Source organism: Neomonachus schauinslandi, chromosome 10 (genome assembly GCF_002201575.2).
Source record: "Neomonachus schauinslandi chromosome 10, ASM220157v2, whole genome shotgun sequence".
NCBI lineage: Eukaryota > Metazoa > Chordata > Mammalia > Carnivora > Phocidae > Neomonachus > Neomonachus schauinslandi.
In genome coordinates this window covers 108,661,481-108,687,915 of record NC_058412.1, presented here as the reverse complement: position 1 = coordinate 108,687,915, position 26,435 = coordinate 108,661,481, and the positions used below count along the sequence as shown (strand labels likewise).

At 42.1% G+C, this 26,435-nt stretch overlaps 1 protein-coding gene across 1 annotated transcript in view; it reads left to right on the top strand.

The window, feature by feature from the left end:
• Positions 1-26,435, top strand: part of ATRN (attractin) — a 164,307-nt gene that overhangs the window by 136,440 nt on the left and 1,432 nt on the right. Inside the window, exons 26-28 of the mRNA XM_021689144.1 lie at positions 15,433-15,511; positions 19,927-20,034; positions 25,104-25,218. Coding sequence (XP_021544819.1) covers positions 15,433-15,511; positions 19,927-20,034; positions 25,104-25,218 — 302 coding nt within the window. The remainder of the gene's footprint in view (positions 1-15,432; positions 15,512-19,926; positions 20,035-25,103; positions 25,219-26,435) is intronic.

Sequence of the window (26,435 nt, the reverse complement as noted above, 5' to 3'; positions counted from 1 at the left end):
TATTTCTCTCTTAAAAAATTATATTAAAGTTTACTATAAAATTACAGAAACACTTATAAAATAAGCTCAATGAGTTATCACAAATTGAACACGCACTTCAGAAGCTCCCATGTGTTTCATCAATCACAACCCTCTTCTTCCCCAAAGTAACTATTTACTTGACTTCTAAAACCATATATTGGATTAGCCCATTTAAAAAATTTACATACAATTACTGCAGAAATTTTTTTTTTTTCAGATTTTATTTATTTATTTATTTGACAGAGACACAGTGAGAGAGGGAACACAAGCAGGGGGAGTGGGAGAGGGAGAAGCAGGCTTCCCGAGGAGCAGGGAGCCCAATGTGGGGCTCGATCCCAGGACCCTGGGATCATGACCTGAGCCGAAGGCAGACGCTTAACAACAGAGCCACCAGGCGCCCCCACTGCAGAAATTTTAAAACAGTTTGAATGATCGAGAAAAATTAAAAACTTACAGGATACAGTTGAAGTTGTACTTAGAGGGTATGGCTTTAAATCTGTGGTTCTCAACTGTAACTGCACAGTAGAATCACTTGGAAAGCTTTTGATGCCCACGCCACATCCCAGACCAGTCACATCAGAATCTCTGGGGATGGGACTCAAGCATTTGAAAGCTCCCCAGGTGATTGTGACATGCAGCTAAGGTTGAGGATCCACTGTTTTATAAAAGCAAAATTGGAAAAGGGAAAAAAAAAAAAAACAAAAGAACACCTTTCTCAGTAACTCAGAAAAAAGAACTACCAATTAAATCTAAAGAAAGTAGAAGGAAGCATTATATATGAGTAAAATTAATCATATAGGGCAGGAAGTACAGTAGAGAGGATTAAAAGAACCACAAAGTTGGATCTTTGAAAAGAATAAGAATAATATTGATAAACCCTGGCAAGATTGACCAAGGAAAAAAGAGAGAAGGTATAAATAATATCAGAAATGTAAAAGGAGGCATTACTCCAAATCCTGTAGACAATTTTTTCCTCCATAAGAATATTTTATGAGCAACTTTCTGCAAATAATTTTGGAAGTGGAACAGATGGAATGGACAATTAGAAAAACAAAGAATATATACTACTTATGGAAACTGATACAGAATAGGAACGTGAATATTGAATAGCCCTATATCTGTTTAAAAACAATACATAACTTGAAATTTTCCCACAAAGATAACTCTAGGCCCAGGCGGCTTATAATCTTTTAAGAAAGATAATATCAATAGTAACCAAATCTTCTAGAGAACAAAAAACAAAGAAATACATCCCAGTTCATTTTATGAACTTAGCACAACCTGACAAGAATATTATGAGAATGGAATTTACAAGCCAGTCTCACTTATGAATGGAGAAGCAAAAATCCACCAGTAATGTAAAAAGGCAAATATATCATGACCCAGTTGGGTTCATTCCAGGAATTGCAAAATTGATTTAGCACCAGAAAATCAATCTGTGTAATTAACATTAATTGCATAATAAGAGAATAACGTGATCATCTTAATCAGTGAGGAAAAGCCTTTGATGAAATTTGATATCATTCATTAAAAAATTCCTAGGAAACTCGGAATAGAAAGAAGCTTCTTTAAATCTGATAAAGGACCAATATATAAAGCCAACAGCAAACCACATTCTTAATGGTAAAATGTTATAAACTTTCCCTTTGAGTTTGGGAACAAGACAAAGATTCTGTCAGGGGCTCCTGCCTGGCTCAGTCAGTGGAGCATGCCACTCTTGATCTCAAGATGGTGCGTTGAAGCCCCACATGGGGCATGGAGCCTACTTAAAAAGAAAAAAAAAAAGATTCTATCAGTCACTTCATTCAACATTGTGACAAAGGTTCTAGCCAATACAGTAAGACAAGAAAAATAAAATACATAAGAATTGGAAAAGAAGAAAATCATCACACTTACAATATGATTGTATTTCTAGGAATTAAAGAGAATCTGCAGGAAAAATACTAGAATTGACAGGTGAATTCAGCAAAGTTGCTAGACACAAGGGCAATATTAAAAAGCTCTTTGTCGTTCGGAGGCATACATCTTTTGCAGCTCTTATTGGTAAAGGCAGAAAGTGGCATGAAAAGCACATAATTAATTATATTTCCCATAGTGAGCCATTAGGTGCCCTCCCCTTTCGACCATGAAAGAAATCCCTTCCTAAGTGATGGCCTCGCATCAAGATTCAGCCATATCCTGATGGACCCATTTCTGCCTGCTGTAAACTGTAGCCTTTAGTTTCTGGATATGTGGTAATTTCTAAATAGTAGGATTAGGGGAAGTTTGGTTCATCTCCACCAAGAAGTAACTGTTGCATCCCTCCAGTCTTGAAGGGAGAGAAAATCTGATAAAAGCATTCAGTGTTTCTAGGGGAAAAAATCAATTACATTTCTAGATTTCACTAACAAAAATGAAATTTACATGTTTGTGTTACTTCAGTGATAAGATTTTTCGAAATTACAGGATAACAAGATCAAGAAAGAGTTACCAAGAAAAAATGGAGAGGGTGGGGAGACCGTCGGCTGGTCCTCCCAGATAGTAAACACTTCGTCAAGCTACAGTGATCAGTGTGGCACTGCACAAAATCAGATTAACCAGTGGAATATGTACATAACCAAGGAAACAGATAAAAGTTTAAAAGTCTCAGATTTGTTTGAAGTGATGAGAAACTAAATAGAAATAAAAAGTAGACCGTTATAAACAAGAAGCTAAAAGATCAGTATAGACTTTTTTTTTTTTTAAGATTTTTTATTTATTTATTTGAGACAGAGAGTACGAGAGAGAGAGAGCACATGAGAGGGGGGAGGGTCAGAGGGAGAAGCAGGTTCCCTGCTGAGCAGGGAGCCCGATGTGGGACTCGATCCAGGGACTCCAGGATCATGACCTGAGCCGAAGGCAGTCGCTTAACCAACTGAGCCACCCAGGCGCCCTCAGTAGACTTAATAGCCACTAGTCACATGTAGCTCGTGAGCACTTAAAATGTAGCTAGTATGACCAAGAAACTGAATTTTTCACTTTGTCTAATTTAACTAATTTAAATATAATTTAAAACTAATTTAAATATACATTTTAAAACTACTTGATTCAGTTACCAGAGAACTTGTGTGTTTAGAACAACCTGGATATGTGACTCTGCTTTTTCAAATGTGAATTTTATGAAATTTAAATACAGATCAAATAGTTTCTGATAAAAATTGTGTTCGCATTGAGATGTGCTTATTAGTATAAAATATAGACTGGATTTTGAAGACTTAGTAGAATATTAGAATGTAAGATATCTCAATCTTTTTTATATTGGTCACATGTTCAAATGATGTTTTGGCAATCTTGGGTTAAATAAAACATTAAAATTAGTTTCACCTGTTTCTTTTTTTTTTAATGTGGCTGCTAGAACTTTTAAAATTACATGTATGGCTCACATTAAATTTCTGTTGAACAACAATGCTTAAAGTAAAGGGAAAGTTTTGTAGGGACAACATAAAAAGATATGATAAAATAATGCCAAACTAATCCCGCGTATTTGAAAACAAAATAGTAAGTCCTCATTCAGACTTTTTAAAGTAGAAAATCAGCATAAAGATAATTCTCTTATTATAAAGTACCAGAAGTAGTTTATGTTCATAGTGAAACTTCAAACAATGTAGAAACTAAAACTCAAACTTCCCCTAATCCTACTATTTAGAAATTACCAGGGTTAATATTTTGATGTTTGTGTTTCCACAGTTTTTTCTCTGTGTATATACACTGCACGCAAGTTATGGTTTTTCTGATTCTTTGGTTTATAAAATGCGTTCCCTCCTTACATGTTGTCCTAGAACTTGTTTTTTCACTTAGTGTTCTGTGGTTAACTTTTCCCATGTGGGGATTCACTTCATTTTTAAACAGCTTTTTTCAAAGTATGAGTACCACATTTTATTTAACCATTCCTCTTTTTTTTTTTTTTTTTAAAGATTTTTTTATTTATTTGACAGAGAGATACACAGCGAGAGAGGGAACACAAGCAGGGGGAGTGGGAGAGGGAGAAGCAGGCTTCCCGTGGAGCAGGGAGCCCGATGCGGGGCTCGATCCCAGGACCCTGGGATCATGACCTGAGCCGAAGGCAGACGCCCAGCGACTGAGCCACCCAGGCGCCCTTAACCATTCCTCTTTTGACTGACTCTTAGATTGTCTTCAATTTTTGTTATATATGCCTTTACATTTTTCTGTGATGATCTCTCTGGGATAGTTTTTTTGTCCTATAATTGCTATATCAAAATGCAAAGACACTGCTATGGCCTCTCAGAACAGTTGTGTGAATTTATACTCCTACAGCAGGAATAAATATAATTTCTCTTATTATTTCTGCCTGTTTCTCTTATTAGTTCTCAGCAACCTGAGAAATTGTCATTTTTTTAAATTTCGTCAGTCTGGGAGGTATCACTGGTATCCTAAATTTGGATTTCTTTAATTATGATTACTGATCTCTTACAGTTCTTGTTTTGAATTACTGGTCCCTATCCTTTTGTTCATATTTCTTTTGGGATATTTGCCTTTTTCTTGCTGAAATTTAGAACTTTGTTTTGTTTTGCAACTACTAACAGATGTGTGTGTTCACTTGTTTGTCTTCGACCCCCATTTATGGTATTTTCCATCAAGCAGGTCTCTCAGTCCCTCCCTGTTTTCTTCATGGGTATTTTCCCTGTTGTCTCTTCATGTTTAGGTGTTCCTGTGTCCATCTGGAATCTGTTTGGGTATAGCTTTACTATATCCTTCAGAAACTTGTCAGTGAATTAGGTCAAGATATTAATTACTTCAACTCCAAGGCCACACCATCCACTAGGGCAGGAACTCACTATGTCTTTCCCTTCTTCACAGAACACTCAGCGTAGCTCATTGGAGCTGAGTGGGCATCACAGAACCTCTGTCCCAAATGAGGCAATGCCAGCAATATGGAGTGCTGGCACTTTCACGAAATGACTTCCCATTCACAAGAAAATCTCTTCATTCCACAGAAGTCTAGATTCCAAAAGGAAACTGCCCTCTCTGATGTTACCACAGAAAAAAATTAAAATCCCAAGATCTCTTCCCACCCCTCCAGCAGTTTTTTATTCTGCTTTGTGCCGGGCAGCCAGGAGTCACTGACATGAGCCAGCTTCCATGGTTCTCCCAGAGTGGGGCCAAAGCATCATTCTGTATTCTTGCAGATTCGGTATTCAGTGAATCTTTGCCCTGTGACTCCCACCAGATTATGAGCCCCCCCCAAGATAGCCGTCATGTCCTTCCTTGTTGCCCACGTGAGCTGCAGGGCCTGGAGGGGTGGTGGACTAACCTGATTCTCCTCTGCATTTGCCCCAAAGATACTGACCCAATCCTACTGACCTGTCAGAGTCGTACCCCTTCAGAACCCAACCCAATTGCCTACTCCATGAAGTCTTCTCCTGACACATTCACTCCAAAATCCATCCCTTTTGGAACTCTGCCCTACGCATGTTCTTATTATAGCACTTAATCCCCCTTTAATGCAATTATTCAGCAGTCTGCTCAGACATAGATGAACCTACAGTTTGACATGCGAAGATGAACAGGCCCCATTAGAAGCCTCTCCTACAAGTTTTAAATTGGGTTTGAGAGCCTGAAACGGTTACCTCATGTCTCACAGCCCCGGCTGTTCGTGAAACTCCCTGGGAAGCTTAAAAAGAAGCAAGAGCAGCCTGGGCCGCAGGCCCCGGGGATGCCCATTTCATTGGTCTCCTAGGGGACCTGATTCTTGTGATATTTTAAAGGCTCTCTAATGATTTTTTTTTTTAAGATTTATTTATTTATTTGAGAGAGAGAGAGAGCACAGAGGCAGAAGGAGAGGGAGAAGCGGACTCCCCGCTGAGCAGAGAGCCTGACAAGGCGCTTGATCCCAGGACCCTGAGACCATGATCTGAGCCAAAGGCAGATACTCAACTGACTGAGCCACCCAGGCGCCCCCTCTAGTGATTCTTATGTTCATTTGGCATTGAGAAACCCAGCATTAGCCGAAAGTTGTGTTAATTCAGGCCCTGGGGCCGTATTACATCCATCCACATGCAAGCTAACGCATAGGAGGTCAGATGGGAAAGAAGATCATGTAACCGCCTAGGGGATGGGACCGTGGCCTCAGCTCCCGGCAGCTTCATGATTCCACTTCCTACAAGAGCTGGCTGCTTTAAGTTAGGCTCTAAGAGTCATTCCCCCACAGCCGTCCAGTGGCCTCCAACATAGCGGTTATCTGGGATTTAAATTCTAGATTGTGATTCCTTTATATTATATAGGAACAATTTTTATAAGTTTTACCTTTTTTTTTTTCTTGCACCATCTTATGTGTCCCACATCTTCCCCTTTGTTGGATGTCTTTGTTGTGCAGGACTGTAGGAGTAATTCAGAAAGGACCTGAGAAAGAAATTGATCCTGGGGGTTGAGGAGGGGGGTCAGTCTGAAGACTGGAGTCTTGAGCTTTGCAACATTGTCTTCTGTCTCTTTGCTTGTTTCCTCTCCTTCTATTCTTTTGCTTGAATTCTGGAATTCTCTTTTCCATTAGTGAAGGAGATTCTGGATCTGTCCTTTATATTTCTTAACTGAACCCACCTGTTCTTTCATTTTCCTTTTGTTCTGTGTTCTAGATGAGCTTCGCAGCAGTATTTTCCAGCTCATTAATTTAATCCAAAATTGGGTCTGTTTCCTTTGTTGAGCCCATCTGATAAGATATTTTTTTAATTTTAATGTTTGCATTTTACTTCTAGTATGTTTTTCCTTATAACCTGTGTCCGTTTTATGAATGCAGTTTCCTTTCGTATTCCTTTGTGAGATTAATTAATATTTTATTTTATTTTATTTATTTTATTTTATTTTTTATTTTTTTATATTTTATTTATGTCTTATTTTGTGCTGTTATTACTAACTCTCCTCGGATGTTTGGGTCTTGTTGTTTGATTCCAGTCTTTCACAGTGTTGGTTTGAAGGTTGCCGCTTGCCTGTGTGTGGATGCTGTTTCCGTGTGTCACAGCCTCCAGTGAGTGTGGGGTAGGGGCAGAATGTGCTGCTGGGTGGGCTGTACTGTTTGTCTTCTGAATGAGAGAGCCTCCATCCTGTCTCGCCTCCCTGGCCTCAGGCCCAGGGCTCACTGCCTTAGCTGCTGTCTGCCATTGCTCAGCACGGACAGAGAAGGGGGACAAAGCCATCCGGTGTGGCCACTCTGGCTCCCCTTGTTCACTCTGGCAGTTCCCTTCCCTCCTTGTGTCCATTGGCTGTGGGCTTGGAGCACGTTTGATTTTATTTTGTTTTGTTTTGTTTGTTTAAATTTTTAGATAGCTTTGTTCAAAGCAATTTTAGGTTTACAACAAAATTGAGAGGAAGGTACAGAGATTTCCCATTTCCCTGCCCTCACACATGCACAGCCTCCCGTACCAACATCGCTCCCCAGAATTGTACGTTTTCTACAAAGGATGAGCCTACATTGAACATCATAATCATCCAAAGTCCAGAGTTGACCTTAGGGTTCACTCTTGGTGGTGTATATTCTGTGGGTTTGGACAAATATATAATGACATGAATCCAGCATCATAATATCATACCAAGTATTTGCACTACCTTAAAAATCCTTGTGTTGGAGACCTTTTTGCTTTTCAGCCCTCTCAAATCTGACTTCCATCCCCACACCCCACCTGAATTGTTTTGTGTGTGGCGGGCAGCAAGAACATCTGTATTGCCAAATCCAGAAGATACTTTTCAGTTCTCATTTTTTGGATTCTCAACAGTATCAAGCAACTGACCACCCATCACTGACCCTCTTCTGGCCTTCTCTGACCCCAGACTGCCCTGAGGCCACTCTTCTGTTGAACTTTTCTGGTCAGTCTCTCGCTGTTGATGTTCTTCCAGAGCTCGACCCTGGTCATCTTCTCATTCTGTATTCCCGGTTGAACTCTGCCATCCCATCTGCAGCACAATACGTGCAGAAGCGGGTTTCCCCACATCACTGACTGCAGCGTCACCCTGCCACCTCTCTTCCACACAGCAGGCACCCCCCCACCCCACCCCAGCAGTCAGAGCTCCTCTACAATTCACATAAAGTCCAGAAGAGACCTTGAAAATGAATTCATCTGCATCTGTTCCCTTATCTCATATTCAGTGGCTTTTCATTGTCTCCAAAATAAAAACCAAGGTGAACTGACCTTTGCTCACCCCTCCATATTCATCTTATGCTACTCCTCTGCATTCCCACCGCATGAGCTATCTTCTCAAAAGCGCCAGGCTCTTTCCCATTTACACACGCTTATCCTTTTTTCTGGAAAGTGCTTTCCTTCTTTCTTCTCCTTACCCTTCATCTGTATACTTCTACTCATTGCTTGTTTTTTCCAAACAACATCCAATTCTCTGACACCAACTGGTTGTCTTCCAGTTCAGTTTAGTTCTGACGCTACCTGGAGACCCCACAGGTTAAGGGCTCTGCCTGATGTGGCTGCCCCCACTTCAGATGTCAACCACCAGTGGGTCCCCAGGCTACACACACTTCTGCCTGGCCAGCTACAAATTTGAGGGTTCCCGTGACCCTCCTCAGCTTTGAGAGTTTGCCAGAATGACTCACAGAACTCAGAAAAGCACAGTACTTAAAATTACAGTTTTATTATAAAGAATATAACTCAGGAACAGCCAAATGGAACAGGTGCATAAGGGAGGGTGTGGGGGTGGGTGGAGAGCACAGAGCTTCGACACTGTCCAGGTGTGCCACCCTCCCAGCACATGGATGTGTTCAACCCAGATGCTCCCTCAAACCTCTCGGCTCCTTGTTTCTTTCAAGGTTTCATTACATAGGCGTGACTAACGAACTCAATCTGCAGCCCTTTCCCCTCCCCTCAGGTTGGGGGATGGGGCAGGGTTCTGAACATTCTAACTCTCTAATCATGTGGTTGGTTTTTCTGGTGACCAGCCTCCTTCCTGAAGCTATTTGGGTCCCTCCCTCCCATGAGTCATTCACTAGCACACAAAGGACACTCCTGAATTGCATCTCAATAAATCTGTTATTTAAAAAAAAAAAAGCTCATTCAGACCCAGAGGCCCTGTCATTTTTTAAATTATACCTTTCTTTATATAAAATTACTTTGTACAAAAAACTATTAAAGATATAATTTTTTTTTTTTAAGATTTTATTTATTTAGGGGGCACCTGGGTGGCTCAGTTGGTTAAGCGACTGCCTTCGGCTCAGGTCATGATCCTGGAGTCCCGGGATCGAGTCCCATATCGGGCTCCTTTATTTGAGACAGAGAATGAGAGAGAGAGAGCACATGAGAGGGGGAGGGTCAGAGGGAGAAGCAGACCCCCTGCTGAGCAAGGAGCCCGATATGGGACTCGATCCCGGGACTCCAGGATCATGACCTGAGCCGAAGGCAGTCGCTTAACCAACTGAGCCACCCAGGCGCCCAAAGATATAAATTTTTTAATCCAATTTTAAAATAGCTCATTCCTTTTTAATACTGAGTGATATTCTATGTAAAGATCAACCACAATTTATTTCTTCACTTCTTGATGGAGATGGACATTTGGGCTGTTACCAGTTTTGGGCTATTATAAATAAAGCTGTTGTGAACATTTGTGTAAAAAAAGTGGGGAGGGCGACACTCCTGTCACTCAGGAAATTTTAAGAATTTTAGGAGCTCTGTACCAGGAACTCAGGACAAAGACCAAACTTTTTATTTTTTAATTATACCACACTCATCCTTCATCCTTGGCCCAGTATCACTTCCTCCAAGATTTCATCCCAGAACCCCCAAACTAACTGGTCTTCCCTTGTTCTCTCCCAGAGAACCGTATTAGTTTTCATCATGGTGCTTCTCACAGTTTTTTCCTTGCTTCCGATCTGTGCCCACAGTTAGACTCTAAGCTTCAAGAGAGCAGGTGTACTGTCTCTTTTGGGCATCCCTATACACACACAGACCTCCAGCACCTAGCATACAGTCATGTGCAAATATATGTGGAAAGTAAACTAGACATTCAGGAGAAGGGCTGAGTCTCGAGGAACGGGAGGCACCAGCCTCTGTGGGAAGAATTAGTGGTGCTAGTCGATGGCACACTTTCATGGGGATGTAGAGGGTGCATGCTGATTCGGTAGCTCCAATTAGCAGGTGTTCTGTATGTTCTTGGAACATGCATACAGAATGAGATACCCCTGCTGCCAAGCACCAGCCCAGTGAGGAATAGTCCCTTCTGCTGACTGGTGGAAGACTGAATGGCACCATCAGAATGGACTGGGAGCATGGAATCTTGTGTAGTAAACAAGGACAAATGGTGTTTTTGTCACTTCTTCCTTTTGAAGGTGGAACCTTTGGAAAAGAATCCAGAGCTTCCCCCCCACGCCGCCCTGGATTTTGTTTAAGAACTAAGAATGATGATGATCTTTTAACTGAGAAAAGAGTCCTTTTTATGAGCATGAGGAACAAAATATTTTCCCCAAGCAAGTTAACCAAGTCCCAAAGGATCTAAGTAAAAATAAGGGGAGAAGAAAGGTATCCAGACAATCCTAAGCAGCACTCTGAAGAATAGCTGAGATAACACAGAAAAGAGAATTAGAGTGGGGTGGTAGGGGCAGGGCACTCAGTGATTGAAGTGAGAAAATCACTGTGAGGTGAGTTAGAGAACTTCCAGACTCAGGCATAGTGAAGTAAATTCTAGACTCTGACAAATCCATTAAGCCCTCTTTGTGTCTTAACGAGATGCTACTCTAGACCCTGGTAGGAGCCTTGCGAACGAAGAGGGAAATAATAAGACCCACTCGCTTGCTTGCTGTGAGAATCAGGTGAGGTCATGTATGTGAAAGGGCTTTGTATCTGGGAGTGATGTGCTAGAGTGGTTAGGACAACTGGTAGTAGTAAGAGGGACTAACACTCTGTGGACGTCTTTGTGGCTGAGGTCACAGTTGCCTTAGAGGGCAATGTCTGAGTGAGAATAAAAAGGAGAAATAGGTGATGTCACGTCACCTGGCCAAAAGGAGGGCATGTAATGGGAATTTCTGTTATAGGCGAGATAGAATGTTCTTGTAAAAATTAATTACTTGAACTTCTGTTAGACCCTTGCCACACTGACAGCAGACATTTTGACAAGTCCATTTCATATTCCAGAAGATAGAAGTGATTATGGGTTCCTGCCACTCTGGATCTAATTCTGACCAGAATGGTGAAGTGCAAATCACAGCAACTTGGGAAGAGGCAGTGGTATCTCTGTGTTCAAGGCCAGGCCAAGAAAATGCATAAACATAGTTTTAGAAAAGCCAGATTTGTGAGAGCAGGAAACGATAACCATTAATTAATAGTCTTGCCCTCTGGAGGGAAAATTCAGGACACTCTCAAAAATGTCATTCTAACTGCACAATTACAGTTAAGCTGGTGAGAAACAGATGTCCCAAACACTGAGCTCTCACACAAATTGGGAGTTTTCAAAAGACATAGACGAAAGGTAGAAAGAAAAACTTAGAATCAAGGCATGGATTTTTTGAGAGTAGTCTCAGGAAAGTACAAGCCTTTGAAAGGAGGAACAGGTTTAGAACAAAAAGGTGAAAGGATTCTTGTTTTCTCTTCAGGTACAGAGCTGACAGGAAGTGAGAGACCCTTAGTCTGGAGCTAGTGGCCTAGTTTTGAAAGAGAGGAATACACTTCTTTGATGATCTTTGAATGACATTGGCAAAATGTTAATAATTGTCAAGGCTAAGTAATGGACATAGGAATTCACTAAATCATTCCCTCTACGTGTGTGTATGTTTGAAAATTTTCGTGGTTTAATGTTTCTTTAAATTACATTTACATAGAAAAATCTAGAAAACTGTTGACAAGAGGGACTGCAGTAGGGTGAACACTGAGTTACAGCGCTACCTGTACCCAAATTAGTGGTAGGAAGAAAAGAAGGGAGGTAAATCAGTGAGTGCCACCTTTTTTGAAATAACTTGAATGTTTTTTGTTGTTGTATTAACCTAGGAAAAATCATACACATAATCAGCTTTGAGGGACAATCACTATGTGTTAGTATATGTTTATGTCACTTCTTAGAAAAGCTGGAACCCGTGGAAGGAACTGGGTTATTGCTGTTTTTAAGAAGTCTGCATTGAAGATGGAAGCCCCACGTAGGCCAGGGCAAGGGGACACAGACCTTCTGAGCTGCACTGTTTTATACCTCTGGATTGAGGGTAGTCCCAGGAGAGGCCTCTGAGTGGCACCAAGGTGCTCGCCTCTGAGGACAGCCCTGTAACTCAACTGCATCAGTAGCGTCTTGACCGACTTAGAAGCTATTCTTTTTTTTTTTTTTTTTAAAGATTTTATTTATTTATTCATGACAGAGAGGCAGAGGGAGAAGCAGACTTCCCGCAGAGCGGGGAGCCCGATGCGGGACTCGATCCCAGGACTCCGGGACCATGACCTGAGCCGAAGGCAGACGCTTAACCATCTCAGCCACCCAGGCGCCCTAGAAGCTATTCTCATTCCCTCCTTGCCCTTCCATGTGGATTTGCTGCCTCCTTGTGTTTCTATTAGAATAAAAATAACAAAAAGCAAGATTATGAGTGGAAACCAAGAAAGACAGATTACTCTTCTCAGACTCCTTTACTGCTTCTTCCTGTTCTCCCCAACTTCTCAGTGGTGGGGTGTGCTCCCCAGGACATTCTTCTGTATTTGTATTCACTCCCTAGGTGACCTCACCCAGATTTATTACTTCAAATACAAGACACCATTGACCCTTAACAACACAGGTCTTTTCAGCAGGTCCACTTCTACGTGGATTTTTTTCAATAAATACAGTACAGTAAATGTAATTTCTTTTCCTTATGATTTTCCCTTTTTTTTTTTTTTTAAAGATTATTTATTTGAGAGCGAGCACAAGCAGGAGGGGCAGAGAGAGAATCTCAGGCAGACTTAGTGCTGAGCTCAGAGCCTGACCTGGGGCTCGATCTCACCACCCTGAGATCACGACCTGAGCTGAAACCAAGAGTCAGACACTTAACCGATTGTACCACCCAGGCACCACTTTATAATTTTCTTAATAACATTTTCTTTTCTCTACCTTACTTTATTGTGAGAATATAGCATATAGTACATATAACATACAAAATATGAGTTAATCAACTGTTCATATTATCAGTAAGGCTTCCTGTCAACAGTAGACTATTAGTAGGTAAGTTTTGGGGGAGTCAAAAGTTATATGTGGATGATTTTCGACTGTGCGGAGGGTCAGCAGCCCTAACCCTCACATTGTTCAAGAGTTAACTGTGTATACGTATGACTCCCAAATGCCACCTCCAAGCCAGACTTGGCACCCAGCCTCCAGGCTCAGATATCTGCCTACGACATCTCCCTTTGGTGGTTAGGTAGATAGCTCAGAATTCAGCATGTCTTATATGGTCTGCTGTCTTGTACCCACTCCATCCAGAGCTTTCCCTGTCAAGGTTGATGGCAAGTTCCTCAGGCCAAAAATCCCTGACTTCTCTGTTCCATACCCTACCTCCAGCACATCAGGAAATTCTGTGGTCTCAACCTTCAAATTATGTCCAGATTCCAAAGTGCTTTTCACACCCCTGCTACCACCACCCTGACTTGAGCCACATCATCTCTCCTAGACTAGTGGTCTCCCTCTTCCTGCCTTTGCTACCCTAAAGGTCTCCTCAGCATAAGTGAAATCATGATACTTCTCTGCTCAGATACCTACGTTAGCTCCTCATCTCATTCAGTAAAATCCAATACCTTATAGTGCCTGCAGGCCTTCCATGGTCTGCTGCTTACCTCTCTGCCTTTACCTGTGGCCCCACTCCCCCCACTCCAGCCATGCTGGCCTCCTGAGACCCCTCCTTGCCTCTGGCTGTGCCCAGCTGAGCCCATTGCCCGGGCGTGTTTCTGTAGACGTCCCCTGAGCCACCTCCCACGCGTCCTCCAAGCCTTGCTCAGATGTCACCTTCTCCAGAAGTAAGGCGCACTCGCTCTGACCATTCTGCTTTAGAGTGCTAAGTGGCACTCCTGAACCCCCTTTTCCTTACCATTTTTATTTATTTATTTATTTTTTAGTCTTTATTTCTGTAGCATTTCCTACCTTCTAACTTGCTCTGTAATTTGCTTGTTTATTTTGTTTACTTTTTATCTCCACCTGTTGGAATGTCAGCTCCATGAAAACAGTGGTCTTTCGTCCAGTTCCTCAGTGTATTTTATGGGCCTAGAACAGGACCTGTCTCTAAAGTAGTGATTAAAAGGAAAATGGAGGCCGTCAGGGAGGCCGAAGGAGCAGGAGAGTCAGGACAGCTGAGAGGCCCAACAAGACAGGAACTGAAGGCTCTCCCCTGAGTGATGACCCTGGCAAGCCCCTTCTCTTTAGCCAGGGAATTCAGTGGAGATAGATGTCTTTACCCCGTTCATGTTGGGGCAGCGGTAGGCTGTGGGAGCCTTGAGAGGGCGGAAGTTCAGTCATCCGCACACCTCAGAGCGCCCTCTCCAGCCAGCCTGAGGGCCTGCCTCCCACCAGCACTTGGGTGCACTTGGGCTGCCATTCTGGAAGCCGACTGGTGCTGCAAATGCCCCGTGTCTGCAATAACAGACGTCAGTCATGCTCTCTGCTGTCAGGGTAGCTTTCCAACCATTCACACCTGGTTTACAGATGAGAGAATGTTGAAAGCATTTGCAGTTACAAGACCAGTGGGAGTTATTCTCTGCTAATACTTTTAAGAAAGTTGTTTGGTTTGAGGTTGATCATTTGATTTTATAAAAGTTATATGAATTTATTTTATAAAAATGTAATTGAATATAGGGGTGCCTGGGTGGCTCAGTCGTTAAGTGTCTGCCTTCGGCTCAGGTCATGATCCCAGGGTCCTGGGATCCAGCCCCGCATCGGGCTCCTTGCTCAGTGGGAAGCCTCCTTCTCCCTCTCCAACTCCCCTTGCTTGTGTTCCCTCTCTCACTGTGTCTCTCTCTGTCAAGTAAATAAATAAAATGTTTAAAATATATGTATATAATTGAATATATGTTATTATATATAAGTTTAGTTCCTCTTGGGTCTACCTCTTCCGTATGAAAAGCTGGTTGTTACTTTAATAAGTAACTTTTCTCATTTTTTTTAGACTATCAGTAAAGATTTGCTAAGTCAATTAAATAGCATGCTTGTCATTCGTTATTATTGTCCTAGATTTATTTTTCTTTGGGATAAGCCACGAGGAGCCATTCTCATGAACGGCCCGGTGGCAGGTCAGAGCTTTCTCCCAGTGCCTTTGGGGACAGGACAATCAGGAAGCTCAGCTTATCAGAGTCTTCTCACACTCACTTCCTGTGAACCGGGACATGGTTGCGATGAGTCATGAGAAAGGTGCTTGGAGTTGGGATTTGGGGGACTCTCCCTGCCTGGCCTGAGGCGTGGGTGACAGTGCTGATTCTGGGGGCTGGGATAATAACTCAGTACTTTCCTTTCTCACAGTTGTTTCCTCTCTTTGCTCCTGGTGGCTGCTGTGGTTTGGAAGATCAAACAAAGTTGTTGGGCCTCCAGGCGTAGAGAGGTAAGCCTCAGTGGATAAAGGTTCCTGAATGCCTCTAAGAGCTTCTTCCTTTTTATTTCTCAGAGCAGGTTAGCTTTAGCTACTTAGCGATCGATCATTGATAGACATACCAAAGGGGGGACTAATGCTGCCCATTCTGCAGAATATGGTCAGTAGATTTCGATTAGTCTACATAAAGTATAATGAGTTCTGCACCACATGCTTGTAACTTCCTAAAAGGAATCTTTAGCATTGACCCATAGCTGCCCATTCTACTCATTCTACCAGCCCTCTGTCCTTAACTCAGGCGGGAGATCTGAGGGCTCAGTAGCAGAGCTTTTCATGAGAATGAGAGTAAAATCAACCAGCTAATAAGCATCTCAGAAATGTCTCATCACTCAAAGAAAGATAAATCAGTGTCTAGTTAAGTTTTTGCTTGAGTTTTACTTTTTAATGAGTCTTGACTTATTTCCAGAGCTCCATTCCAAAAGTCATATCAAAATGAAACAAGATGAAACCAGAGAAGGAGACAAAGCATAAGAGACTCTTAATCTCAGGAAACAAACTGAGGGTTGTTGGAATGGAGGGGGTGGGAGGGATGGGGTGATGGGGTGGCTGGGTGATGGACATTGGGGAGGGTATGTGTTGGGTGAGCACTGTGTATTGTGTAAGACTGATGAATCACAGACCTGTACCCCTGAAACAATACATATATGTTAATAAAAAAAAAAAAGAGTAAGTCAAGCAAATATTTACGGTTGACAAGTCAAATAAATAAACTTGGTTAAAAGTGACAACATAAAATCTTTATCGCAACTTTCACCGATGTTATTACTCTGCCTTCTAGTAGTCCCATCTATTGTTGCATTGTTGATAATGGAAGGGCACTGAGATCTAGGCTGACGTTCGCTCCTCGGTCTTCTGTATCTACTCATGCCCTTTTCTATATAATAATTGATCTATAGGGGGTGCTTGAGTGGCTCAGTCGTTAAGCGTCTGCCTTCGGCTCAGGTCATGATCCCAGGGTCCTGGGATCCAGCCCCGCATCGGGCTCCCTGCTTGGCGGGGAGCCTGCTTCTCCCTCTCCCACTCCCCCTGCTTGTGTTCCCTCTCTCGCTGTCTCTCTCTCTCTCTGTCAAATAAATAAATAAAATCTTTTTAAAAAGATTGATCTGTAGACAAGATTTAGAAGAGAATGGAAATATCCCAAATCAAAACTCAAAAGCACGCAGCATTGTTCCCTGAACATTAATGTCTATAATGAGAGCCTCCTCCTGGGGGCCATGACCCCTTTTCTGACCCTTGTAAAGGTGATGTTAGCATAGAAGTAATGTTGCATCCTTTTTATTATCCTTCTTAAAATTCAGTGGGTAACATATTCAGAGGGATTTTTTAATAGCTCCATTACTAAGACATTTTAAAATCCCAATGAATTGTACAGTGTTGTAAAAAAAAAAAAAATACAAGTTATCCAAATGGAGTAAGAAAGAAGTGGGAAGCCTCAATAAACCAGTAGCCAGGGAAGGAATTGAAAACTTGTCAAAATATTACTCTCTCCACGAAAGGCATTACCCCAGGGGGTTTCCATTTGAAATGAACTTATGGAAATAATAATAGTCTATTTCTCCTTGAGTGCTTAGGAGAATTAATTATTTCCAAAATATATAAACTGTTCCAGAGTAAGGGAAAAGATGGAAAGCTTAAGGAGTCCTAATTCATTATATGCACAAAAACTTTGAAACCAAAACAAAGGCCAGTCACACAGTGAGTGTATGTGGAGCAGTCTGATTTACCAGTGTAATAACAGGATCATTTCCTACCAGAAAACCTATCAGAATAGGTTATTTCAGTGGGTAAAAATAGAACCTAAATTTTTATTTATTTATTTATTTTTTAAAAGATTTTATTTCTTTATTTGAGAGAAAGAGAATGAGAGACAGATAGCAAGAGAGGGAAGAGGGTCAGAGGGAGAAGCAGACCCCCAGCTGAGCAGGGAGCCCAATGTGGGACTCGATCCCGGGACTCCAGGATCATGACCTGAGCTGAAGGCAGTCGCTTAACCAACTGAGCCACCCAGGCGCCCCTAGAACCTAAATTTTTAGTAGTGGCCAAGTAATCACTTAGTCATTTATTGAAATTCAACGCTGGTTCCTGGTTTAAAAACAAAACTCTTAGTAAACTCAAAAATAATACCTCCTTTTAACACTATAAAGAATATCCAGATAACCAACATCACTCATGACATAAAAATACTAGAAGTTGTACCAACAAAATCTAGACAAGTTTGTCATAATGAGCTGACATTTGAGCATTTCTAAATTCCAGGCACTGTTCTAAGAGGTTTTATATAGATTAACTAATTTATCCTTCATAACAAATCCATGAAATAGTTACTGACCCTGTTTCACAGATGAGGAAACTGAGGCTCAGGGAGGTGGAATAATTGACCATTGCACAGTTACTAGGAGGCCAAACTGGGCTTTCAGCTTGGGACTTCGGTCTTCACAGGCCACGTGCCTAGTCCTGTAGTCCCCATCGTCACTTAATTCTGTTCTGGATATTCTAGGCTGTGCACTCGAAGAAAGAGAAATAAGAAGTTTTATTACTATTGGAAAGGGGACAAAATTATGATTTTCAGATAAGATGATGGATGCACACTGTATAGTAGCGATTTGCCTGCCTAAAAAGTAATAAGTATATCAAAAATACTTAAGTATATCAAAAATAAATCAGTGAAGACAAACAGCCAACTAGAAAACATACTTGAAAGAAAATACGGAGAGGATGAACACCTTGTAGGAAAACAAAGGTTTTTAAAAAGTATGCTTATGAATCTAAATAAAATTTTAAAAAGATATTTCATCATTCTATAGGCATGGTGAATGTCTGGTGGAGGAAAGATTTTCTTTCTTTTGCCACACCGGAGAGCATGCTTTATCAAAGAGGAAGGAAGAATTAGAAGATTCCTACCTCACAGGGTTAGGATAGGCTTTATTTAGGTTCAGTAAGAATAACAGTTTCTTCAGCATATTATTTTTTAAATCATTTAAACTTCTTCAAATCATTTAAACTTAAACTTCTTTAAATCATTTAAACTTCTTCAAAAATCCCAGATTAAACTTCTTTAAGAGTTACCCCACGCCTAAAAAAAGTACGCTTGTTGTTATCAACAAATTAACTAAGCTTTTACCCTTGTGATTTAAAATTTCTCTGTAACTGTGAACCTGACTGTTCAAAATATATTTCAGCATTTCTACAATTTCAGTCATGTCTTAACCCTCTCAGAACTGTAGAAGAAATGACTTAATGGGATTTATAACAACAAAAATAATAGCCTCTGACACAGCTTAAGTGCTTGCTAGACGCCAGGCTCCGTTTTACTTGTTTTTACACACATTATCTTCTGCACTCTTCATAAAGGAACTTCTGAATTGGGGGAGCATAGGCACCCTGTCCTACTGTGACTCCAGCTCTGGAATAGCACAGAACCCAGAGTAGGGTTGCTGCATAGGTTTGTTGAGTAAGTGGACCAACAGCTTGACAAGATGTAGAATGTTAGTATTTTAAGAAAATGTTTCACATAAAAATATCCTTCTAAAACTGAGCGCTGATCTATCCAGACTAAGATTCTGTCTCCTACCATAGTTCCAAGGGGGTGGTTTGAAGTCAGGCCTTGTTGTCTTCTGTGGCATGACCTCCAAACTTCAGTGACATGCCCAGATCTCCAATATCCTAAATGATATATGATTGATAGATATTGATCCACCATGTGCTAGGCGCTGAGCTGGTTTCAGTGTCTCCTTTGAACCTACTAACACTCTTAGGATTAAAAACCCATTTCAGAGAAGAGGGAACTGAAGCCCAGAGACTTTAAACACCTTTTTTAAGGTGATACAGCTGGAAAGTATTGGATTAAAGGTTCACATCCAAGCCTCCCTAAATCCAGAGCCCCTGCATCTCCCTCTGACTTTGCCACACTTCACATTTGTTTGTTTTCAGCTTATACCACCCCTGTGAACAAAGAGCTCTTTCCATTCCTATCTGTGGTCTCAATACTTGGTTCAAGTTTCAGTAGGAAAGAAGAAAGGCTGGCTTTAGTAACAAAAATATGAGGAGACAGGGCTACATCATTTATTGTATGTACTTAACAAACAGGCAGCATAGCATTCTGTCCATCAGTACTTTAGCATGTATCTGTAACAGGCAAGGACTTTTTCTTTAATATGATGATAGCGCTGTTATCACATCCAACAAAATTTAGTAAGTCCTGATGGTACCTGGTCTGTGTCCAGTTTTCTCCAGCTGTCTCAAAAATGTCGTTTTGGACTTGATTTGTTTGAAGCGGGCAGGATGAGGTACTTTTAATATGTCGTGTTCCCTAATAAAATCCCCTCAGTACTCTGTGCGCTAACGCTTGCCACAATATTACTCAATAGCAACTTCTTCGAGAGATGCAGCAGATGGCCAGTCGTCCCTTTGCCTCCGTAAATGTTGCCTTGGAAACAGATGAAGAGCCTCCTGATCTTATTGGGGGGAGTATAAAGGTGAGAATGTGGTTCAAAAGTCCCCAAAACTCGTCAGAACTCAGGCTTCTAAGTCTGGGGAGACCACAGAGAACAAGAGCCTTATTCTGTTGCCTCATAATTATGTGTTCCTCTCTCTCTCTTTTTAACAATAAGGCAACACACTGATGTTGTCAGATATTCTTTTGCTTTCATTTTTCAGTCTTTCATGTTGTTAAGCATTCTCATGTTCAAGGAATTTAAAAATATGAATCGTTTGTCTCAAATTCTTGTTAAGTATTCTGTGGCGTAATACTTTAAAAATTTATATTGGAAAAGAGCTAAATTGAAACACTGCTTTTTATAAGTAGTTTAGGGAATTTTCTTAAAAGGGGCAAAAATTATAATTCACTATGCATTCCATGGAATGTAAATATTTCTGACTCCTCCCAAAAAAATGATGAAGAAAGAAAAGTTTCTCTTTTGGCAAAATGATGAACTATTTCAGATGCTCTGGGGAAACAGTTATAGAACCTGAATTTTAAAATACTTATTAAAGCATTACTGAGCTCATAGGAAGTAGGTGAAATTCCCAGGGAATATTCTCCTATCCCTCCGCCAAAAAAGAACAAATCGTGAACCAAAACCAGAACGATGTGTGGTCTGAAATGATTCCAGATTGGTAACACACCATGACTCCCAGCCAACGTAGGTGCAGATCCTCTCTGTGGGAAAGCATCCCCATTTCAGCCATGTAGGATCCCCAGAGATCAAGATCAAGCAATCAGAGATCACCAAGGACAAGAGAGACAAGCCACTAGGAATAGGAGTTAGCAGATACCATGGACAGTGGTTTAGACAGGACTTCACACATTAGAGCGGCATCTAAAGCGTATAATATAGCTCTGTATGAAATGTTTAAAGACGTGAAAGATGGAATCATAAAGATGAGGACACCATGAATCAAGAGTGACCAGATCTAAAAAAGAACCAAATGGAACTGTTAGAAATGGAACATACAGGGGCAGCTGGCTGGCTCAGTTAGTAGAGCACGCGACTCTTGATCTCGGGGTTGTGAGTTCCAGCCCTATGTGGAGTATAAAGATTACTTAAATAAATAAATAAACTTTAAAAAAAATAAATGGAACATATAGGGGTTGAAATTTTTTAAATAACTCCGTCTACATTTTATTTTATTTTTTTTATTTTTATTTTTATTTATTTTTAAAGATTTTATTTATTTGAGAGAGAGAGAATGAGAGACAGAGAGCATGAGAGGGAGGAGGGAGAAGCAGACTCCCTACCGAGCAGGGAGCCCGATGCGGGACTCGATCCCAGGACTCCAGGATCATGACCTGAGCCGAAGGCAGTCACTTAACCAACTGAGCCACCCAGGCGCCCTCCGTCTACATTTTAAACAGCACATCAGATACAAGTAAAGACAGAACTTTTTTTTTTTTTAAAGATTTTATTTATTTATTCATGAGAGACAGAGAGAGAGAGAGAGGCAGAGGGAGAAGCAGGCTCCCAAGGAGCAGGGAGCCCGATGCGGGACTCGATCCCAGGACCCTGGGATCATGACCTGAGCCGAAGGCAGACGCTTAACCATCTGAGCCACCCAGGCGCCCAAGACAGAACTTTTGAACTGGAAGATGAATCTGAAGAAATTGCACAGAATGCAGAACAGAGAGACAAGAAGATGGAAACTATGACAAATGATAAGAATATGGAGGATAAAATGAGAAGACCTAACATGTATTTTATATCTATACTGTAGGATTGCCACAGTGTGAAGAAATTAGAACCCTTGAGCATTGTTACTGGAAATGTGAAATGATGTAGCTCTGTGGAAAACAGTATTGGTCTCCCTCAAAAAAATAAAAATAGAATTACCATATAATCTATCAGTTCTTCTTCTGGATATATACCTGCAAGAATGGAAGACAAGGGGGGCGCCTGGGTGGCTCAGTTGTTAAGTGTCTGCCTTCGGCTCAGGTCATGGTCCCAGGGTCCTGGGATCGAGCCCCGCATCAGGCTCCCTGCGCTGCAGGAAGCCTGCTCCTCCCTCTCCCACTCCCCCTGCTTGTGTTCCCTCTCTTGCTATGTCTCTCTCTCTCAAATAAATAAAATCTTTAAAAAAAAAAAAAATGGAAGACAAGGTCTCAAAGATATATTTGTACACGCATGTTCATAGCAGCATTATTCACAGTAGCTAAAAGATGGGAGCACCCTAATGTCCATCAGTAGATGAATGGGTATGCAAAATGTGGTCTACACATACAAAGGAATATTATTCAGTCTCAAAAAGGAAGGAAATTCTGACACCTGCTACAACATGGGTGAACCTTGAGGACATTATGCTAAGTGAAATAAGCCAGTCACAAAAAAACAAATACTGTAAGATCCCACTTTTCTGAGTTATCTAGAATACTCAAGTCCATAGCGACAAAGTAGAATTGTGGTTGTTAGGGGTTGAGAGAGAGGGGAATAGGGTGTCACTGTGGGTGGAGGGTTTCAGTTCTGCAAGATGAAAAGAGTTCTGAAGATGGATGGTGATGATGGTTGCATAACAATATGAATCTACTTAATACCTCTGAAGTGTACACTGAAAAAGGGTTAGGATGGGGGGCTCCTGGGGGGGCTCAGTTGGTTAAGCGTCTGCCTTTGGCTCGGGTCATGATCCCGGGGTCCTGGGATCGAGTCCCACATCAGGCTCCCTGCTCAGCGGAGAGCCTGTTTCTCCCTCTCCCACTCCCCACTTGTGCTCTCTCGCCATCTCTGTCTCTCCCTCTCTCAAATAAATGAAGTCTTAAAAAAAAAAAAAAGGGTTAGGATGGTAAATGTTATGTCTATTTACTACATTAATAAAATAACTGGGGGAAAAAAAAGAAAAGATCACCTAAAGGAAATGACAGAGCAACAACTGACTTCTCATTAGTAACATCAAAAGCCAAAAGAGCGTGGAAGAATGTCTCTAAATGACATCAGGAGGAGAACTGCCAACCTAGAATAGCGTGCCCAGTAACTGCCTTCCGAGAACAAGGACAGAAGCACGATTTCTTCCGATGAGAAGGAAAGCTGAGTTGGCCACCAGAGACCTGTACAAGAGAAATGTCTACAGGATGTGCTCGGAGAAAGGCAAACTACCCAGGACTGAGGAATGAGAAGGAATAGTGAGAAAGTGAAATGGTAAGCATGTATATAAATCTAAGCGAACGTGATAAAATAACAATTTGTGGGATTAATAAAACAGACAAATCTAAAGTACTAAGCAGCAGCACTATATGTCATATGTCAATGGCATATGACCCAGGTGGTTACTCCGTCGAACGCTTTATTGACGCTCTTTCCAGGACACATACTCTCTCACCTTCTGGGGGCTGCTCAGTGTTCTCTGTGCAGCCCTCTCCATGGCCCCACACCACTAATGGTGCAGGGCCACCTCAGTCTTTGGGCCTCCTCTCACGTCTTTTTGCACCCAGTCCTTTGACAGACTTAGTCTGTTCGAGCTGCTATAACAAAGCGCTGGAGACTGGGTGTCCTAGAAACAACAGAAATTTCTTACAAATTCTCGAGGCTAGGAAGTCCAAGATCGAGGTGCTGGCAGATTCAGTGTCTGGTGAAAGCACCCTTCCTGGTTCGTAGATGGTGCCTTCTCACTCTGACCTTACATGGTGGAAGGGGCTAGGGAGCTCTCGGGGGTCTCTTTTATGAGGGCACTAATCATCTCTCAAAGGCCCTACCTCCAAATACCATATTAGGCATTAAGATTTAACATTACGGACTTTAGAAGGACACAAACATTCAGACCAAGAAGTGATCTTTTCCGTCGTGGGTTTATTTTAACACCATCTCTCTGCTCGGACCTCTCCTGTGAACCTCCAACTCCTATAATCAATTGCTTGCTTACTCGGTATCCCCAGTTGGATGTCTTAGCAGCCATCTCAGAGTTAACATAGCCAAAGCTGAGCTCTGGATATTATCCCCCACACCTCTTCTTGGCATATCACCCCCAACTCAGTACCTCATCCTAGCCGCTCAGGCCAAAATCCTGGAACTGTGCTTGGTCCGTGCTTGCTCTCATTCTCATCGGACAGCCAGTCCATCAGCACATGTCTTCGGTTCTGTCTTCCACCACCACACACACCTACACCCCTATCACTGCACTGTCCTCTCACCCACCCCGTCCTTCCCTGTGCTGCAGCCACAGTGGTTCCAGAAGTCATTTTCTTCAACCAAATTGAAGAAATGAATGACGTATTTGGAGGTATGGCAGGCAGAATTCTAAAGATGGCCACCAAGATTCCCAGCTCATGGTTTTTCAGTCAAACACTACTCTAGGTGCTGCTCTGAAGGGATTGGGCAAAAGTCATACAAATCCCAAGGTAGCTGAGACCTTAAGACACTGAGAGACTTTCTCTGGCTGGTGGCAGAAGAGGAAACATGCAAAGGACTTGGCACACCACCACTGATTTGAAGCTGGAGGGTAGCCCCCTGCAGCAGGGAAGTGGGGACCGCAGACCTACAGTTGCAAGGAACTGGATTCTGCCAGCCATCTGAGGCCGCCTGAATGAGTTTTGAACAGATTCTTCCCTAGAGCCTGCAGGAAAGAGCCGGCCTAGATGCTAACTTGACTTCCACCTGTGAAGATAAAAGCTGAGATCATGGAGACCTTTGAGAGATAAGAGCTGGGAATTTTCCAGAACTGATGGAAGAGATGAACAGACCTGTATCTGTAAGCAAGAACCCTATAGAGCTCTCCTGGACTTCTGACCTGCCCAACTGAGATAGATAATAAATAGGTGCTGTTGTAGGCAACTAAGTTTACCCAGCAATAGAAACTAATAGAGGGCATCTTTAAAAATTACGAGGGGGTGGGGTAACTGGGTGATGGACATTTAGGAAGGCACTTGATGTAATGAGCACTGGGTATTATATAAGACCGATATAAGACTGATGAATCACTGACCTCTACCTCAGAAACCAATAATACATTATATGTTAATTAATTGAATTTAAATTTTAAAAAAATGAAAAAATCACGTGTGAAGGCTGCATCATTAACACTTGAGAAACACTGGTTTAGGTAATTCTTTGTTATCTCCCACCAGACTGTTCCCAAACCCATTGCCCTGGAGCCGTGTTTTGGCAACAAAGCTGCTGTCCTCTCTGTGTTTGTGAGGCTCCCTCGAGGGCTCTGTGGAATCCCTCCTCCTGGGCAGTCAGGTGAGTGGATGAGGGCCAGTGACAAACCAGACATGAACTTGGGTAAAGAAGCGATAGTGAATAGGAGGCACGTGCCTACCTCGTGTCGTTCTAAGGATTTGGGGAGATGATCCCATTGTCCCAGGTGTTCCCTAAACTGTCTGTCCAGAGGTTCCTTCCCAGGGACGAGCTGGGATTGCCCCTCTCCCTCAGCCTCCCGGAGGTATGGACGCTTCTGCCCACACCTTCCCTTCCCTTCCCTTCCCTATGCTCTTCCGTGGTCGTCTTACCTACTCTTCGTGGCTCCCAGCTAGCTCCTCCAAGCTGTCCACTCTCAAACTGGTATTTGTAGCACTACTGCCTGTCTTTTGCTTTTTCACTCTGTTAAATATAAGGCACAAACAGCAATTATAACAGCTTAAAGGAAGTCTTGGAAGGGTACTCACAGTCCTACCATCCAGCACCCACCAGTGTTCATTGTTCTCTTTCCTTTCCAGCCCTGGCAGCAGCTTTGTTGAAATGATTGTATAGATTTAATTTTTATTCTTCTTTTTTCATATAACTATCATAAACATTTTGACACTTTGCTATGTAACATTTTACCAGTTTCTTTTATGCAATTCCATCAAGTACACAAATCATAATTTCGATAAACATCCTCTTATTAAACACTAAGGAGATATGGAATACAGTTTCGGAAATATCCTGATTAATCGCGGAGTACTTTGGAGGGATGCGTCAGACAAGATGCACAATATGGGGGGCTTTTTTGTTTTTTTTTTTTAAGATTTTGTTTATTTGACAGATAGCAAGAGCAGGAACACAAGCAAGGAGGGGAAGGGGGAGAGGGAGAAGCAGGCTTCCCGCGGAGCAGGGAGCCCGATGCGGGGCTCGATCCCAGGACCCTGGGATCATGACCTGAGCCGAAGGCAGACGCTTAACGACTGAGCCACCCAGGTGCCCCGCACAATATATTTTAGACAGCTTTCAGTTGAAGTGATTCTGGGGGTCACAGTTGCCTTAGCCAAGGAAAGCCTTGTGTCTGTGATAAAGTATGTCTCAGAATCCTTGCCCAGCCCCGGAGCTCCAGAGCCTCCTGAGTGCAGCCCTCAGATCCAGAGCCGCCTCCAGCTGAGCTCTCGAAATGGTTTCTGGGTCCTCACGAGGGAGGCCTTTAGGCTTGGCCAGGCCTAAGGGGGGGGCTTCATTTCATAGGGGAACAGCTTGATTTGCTCTGA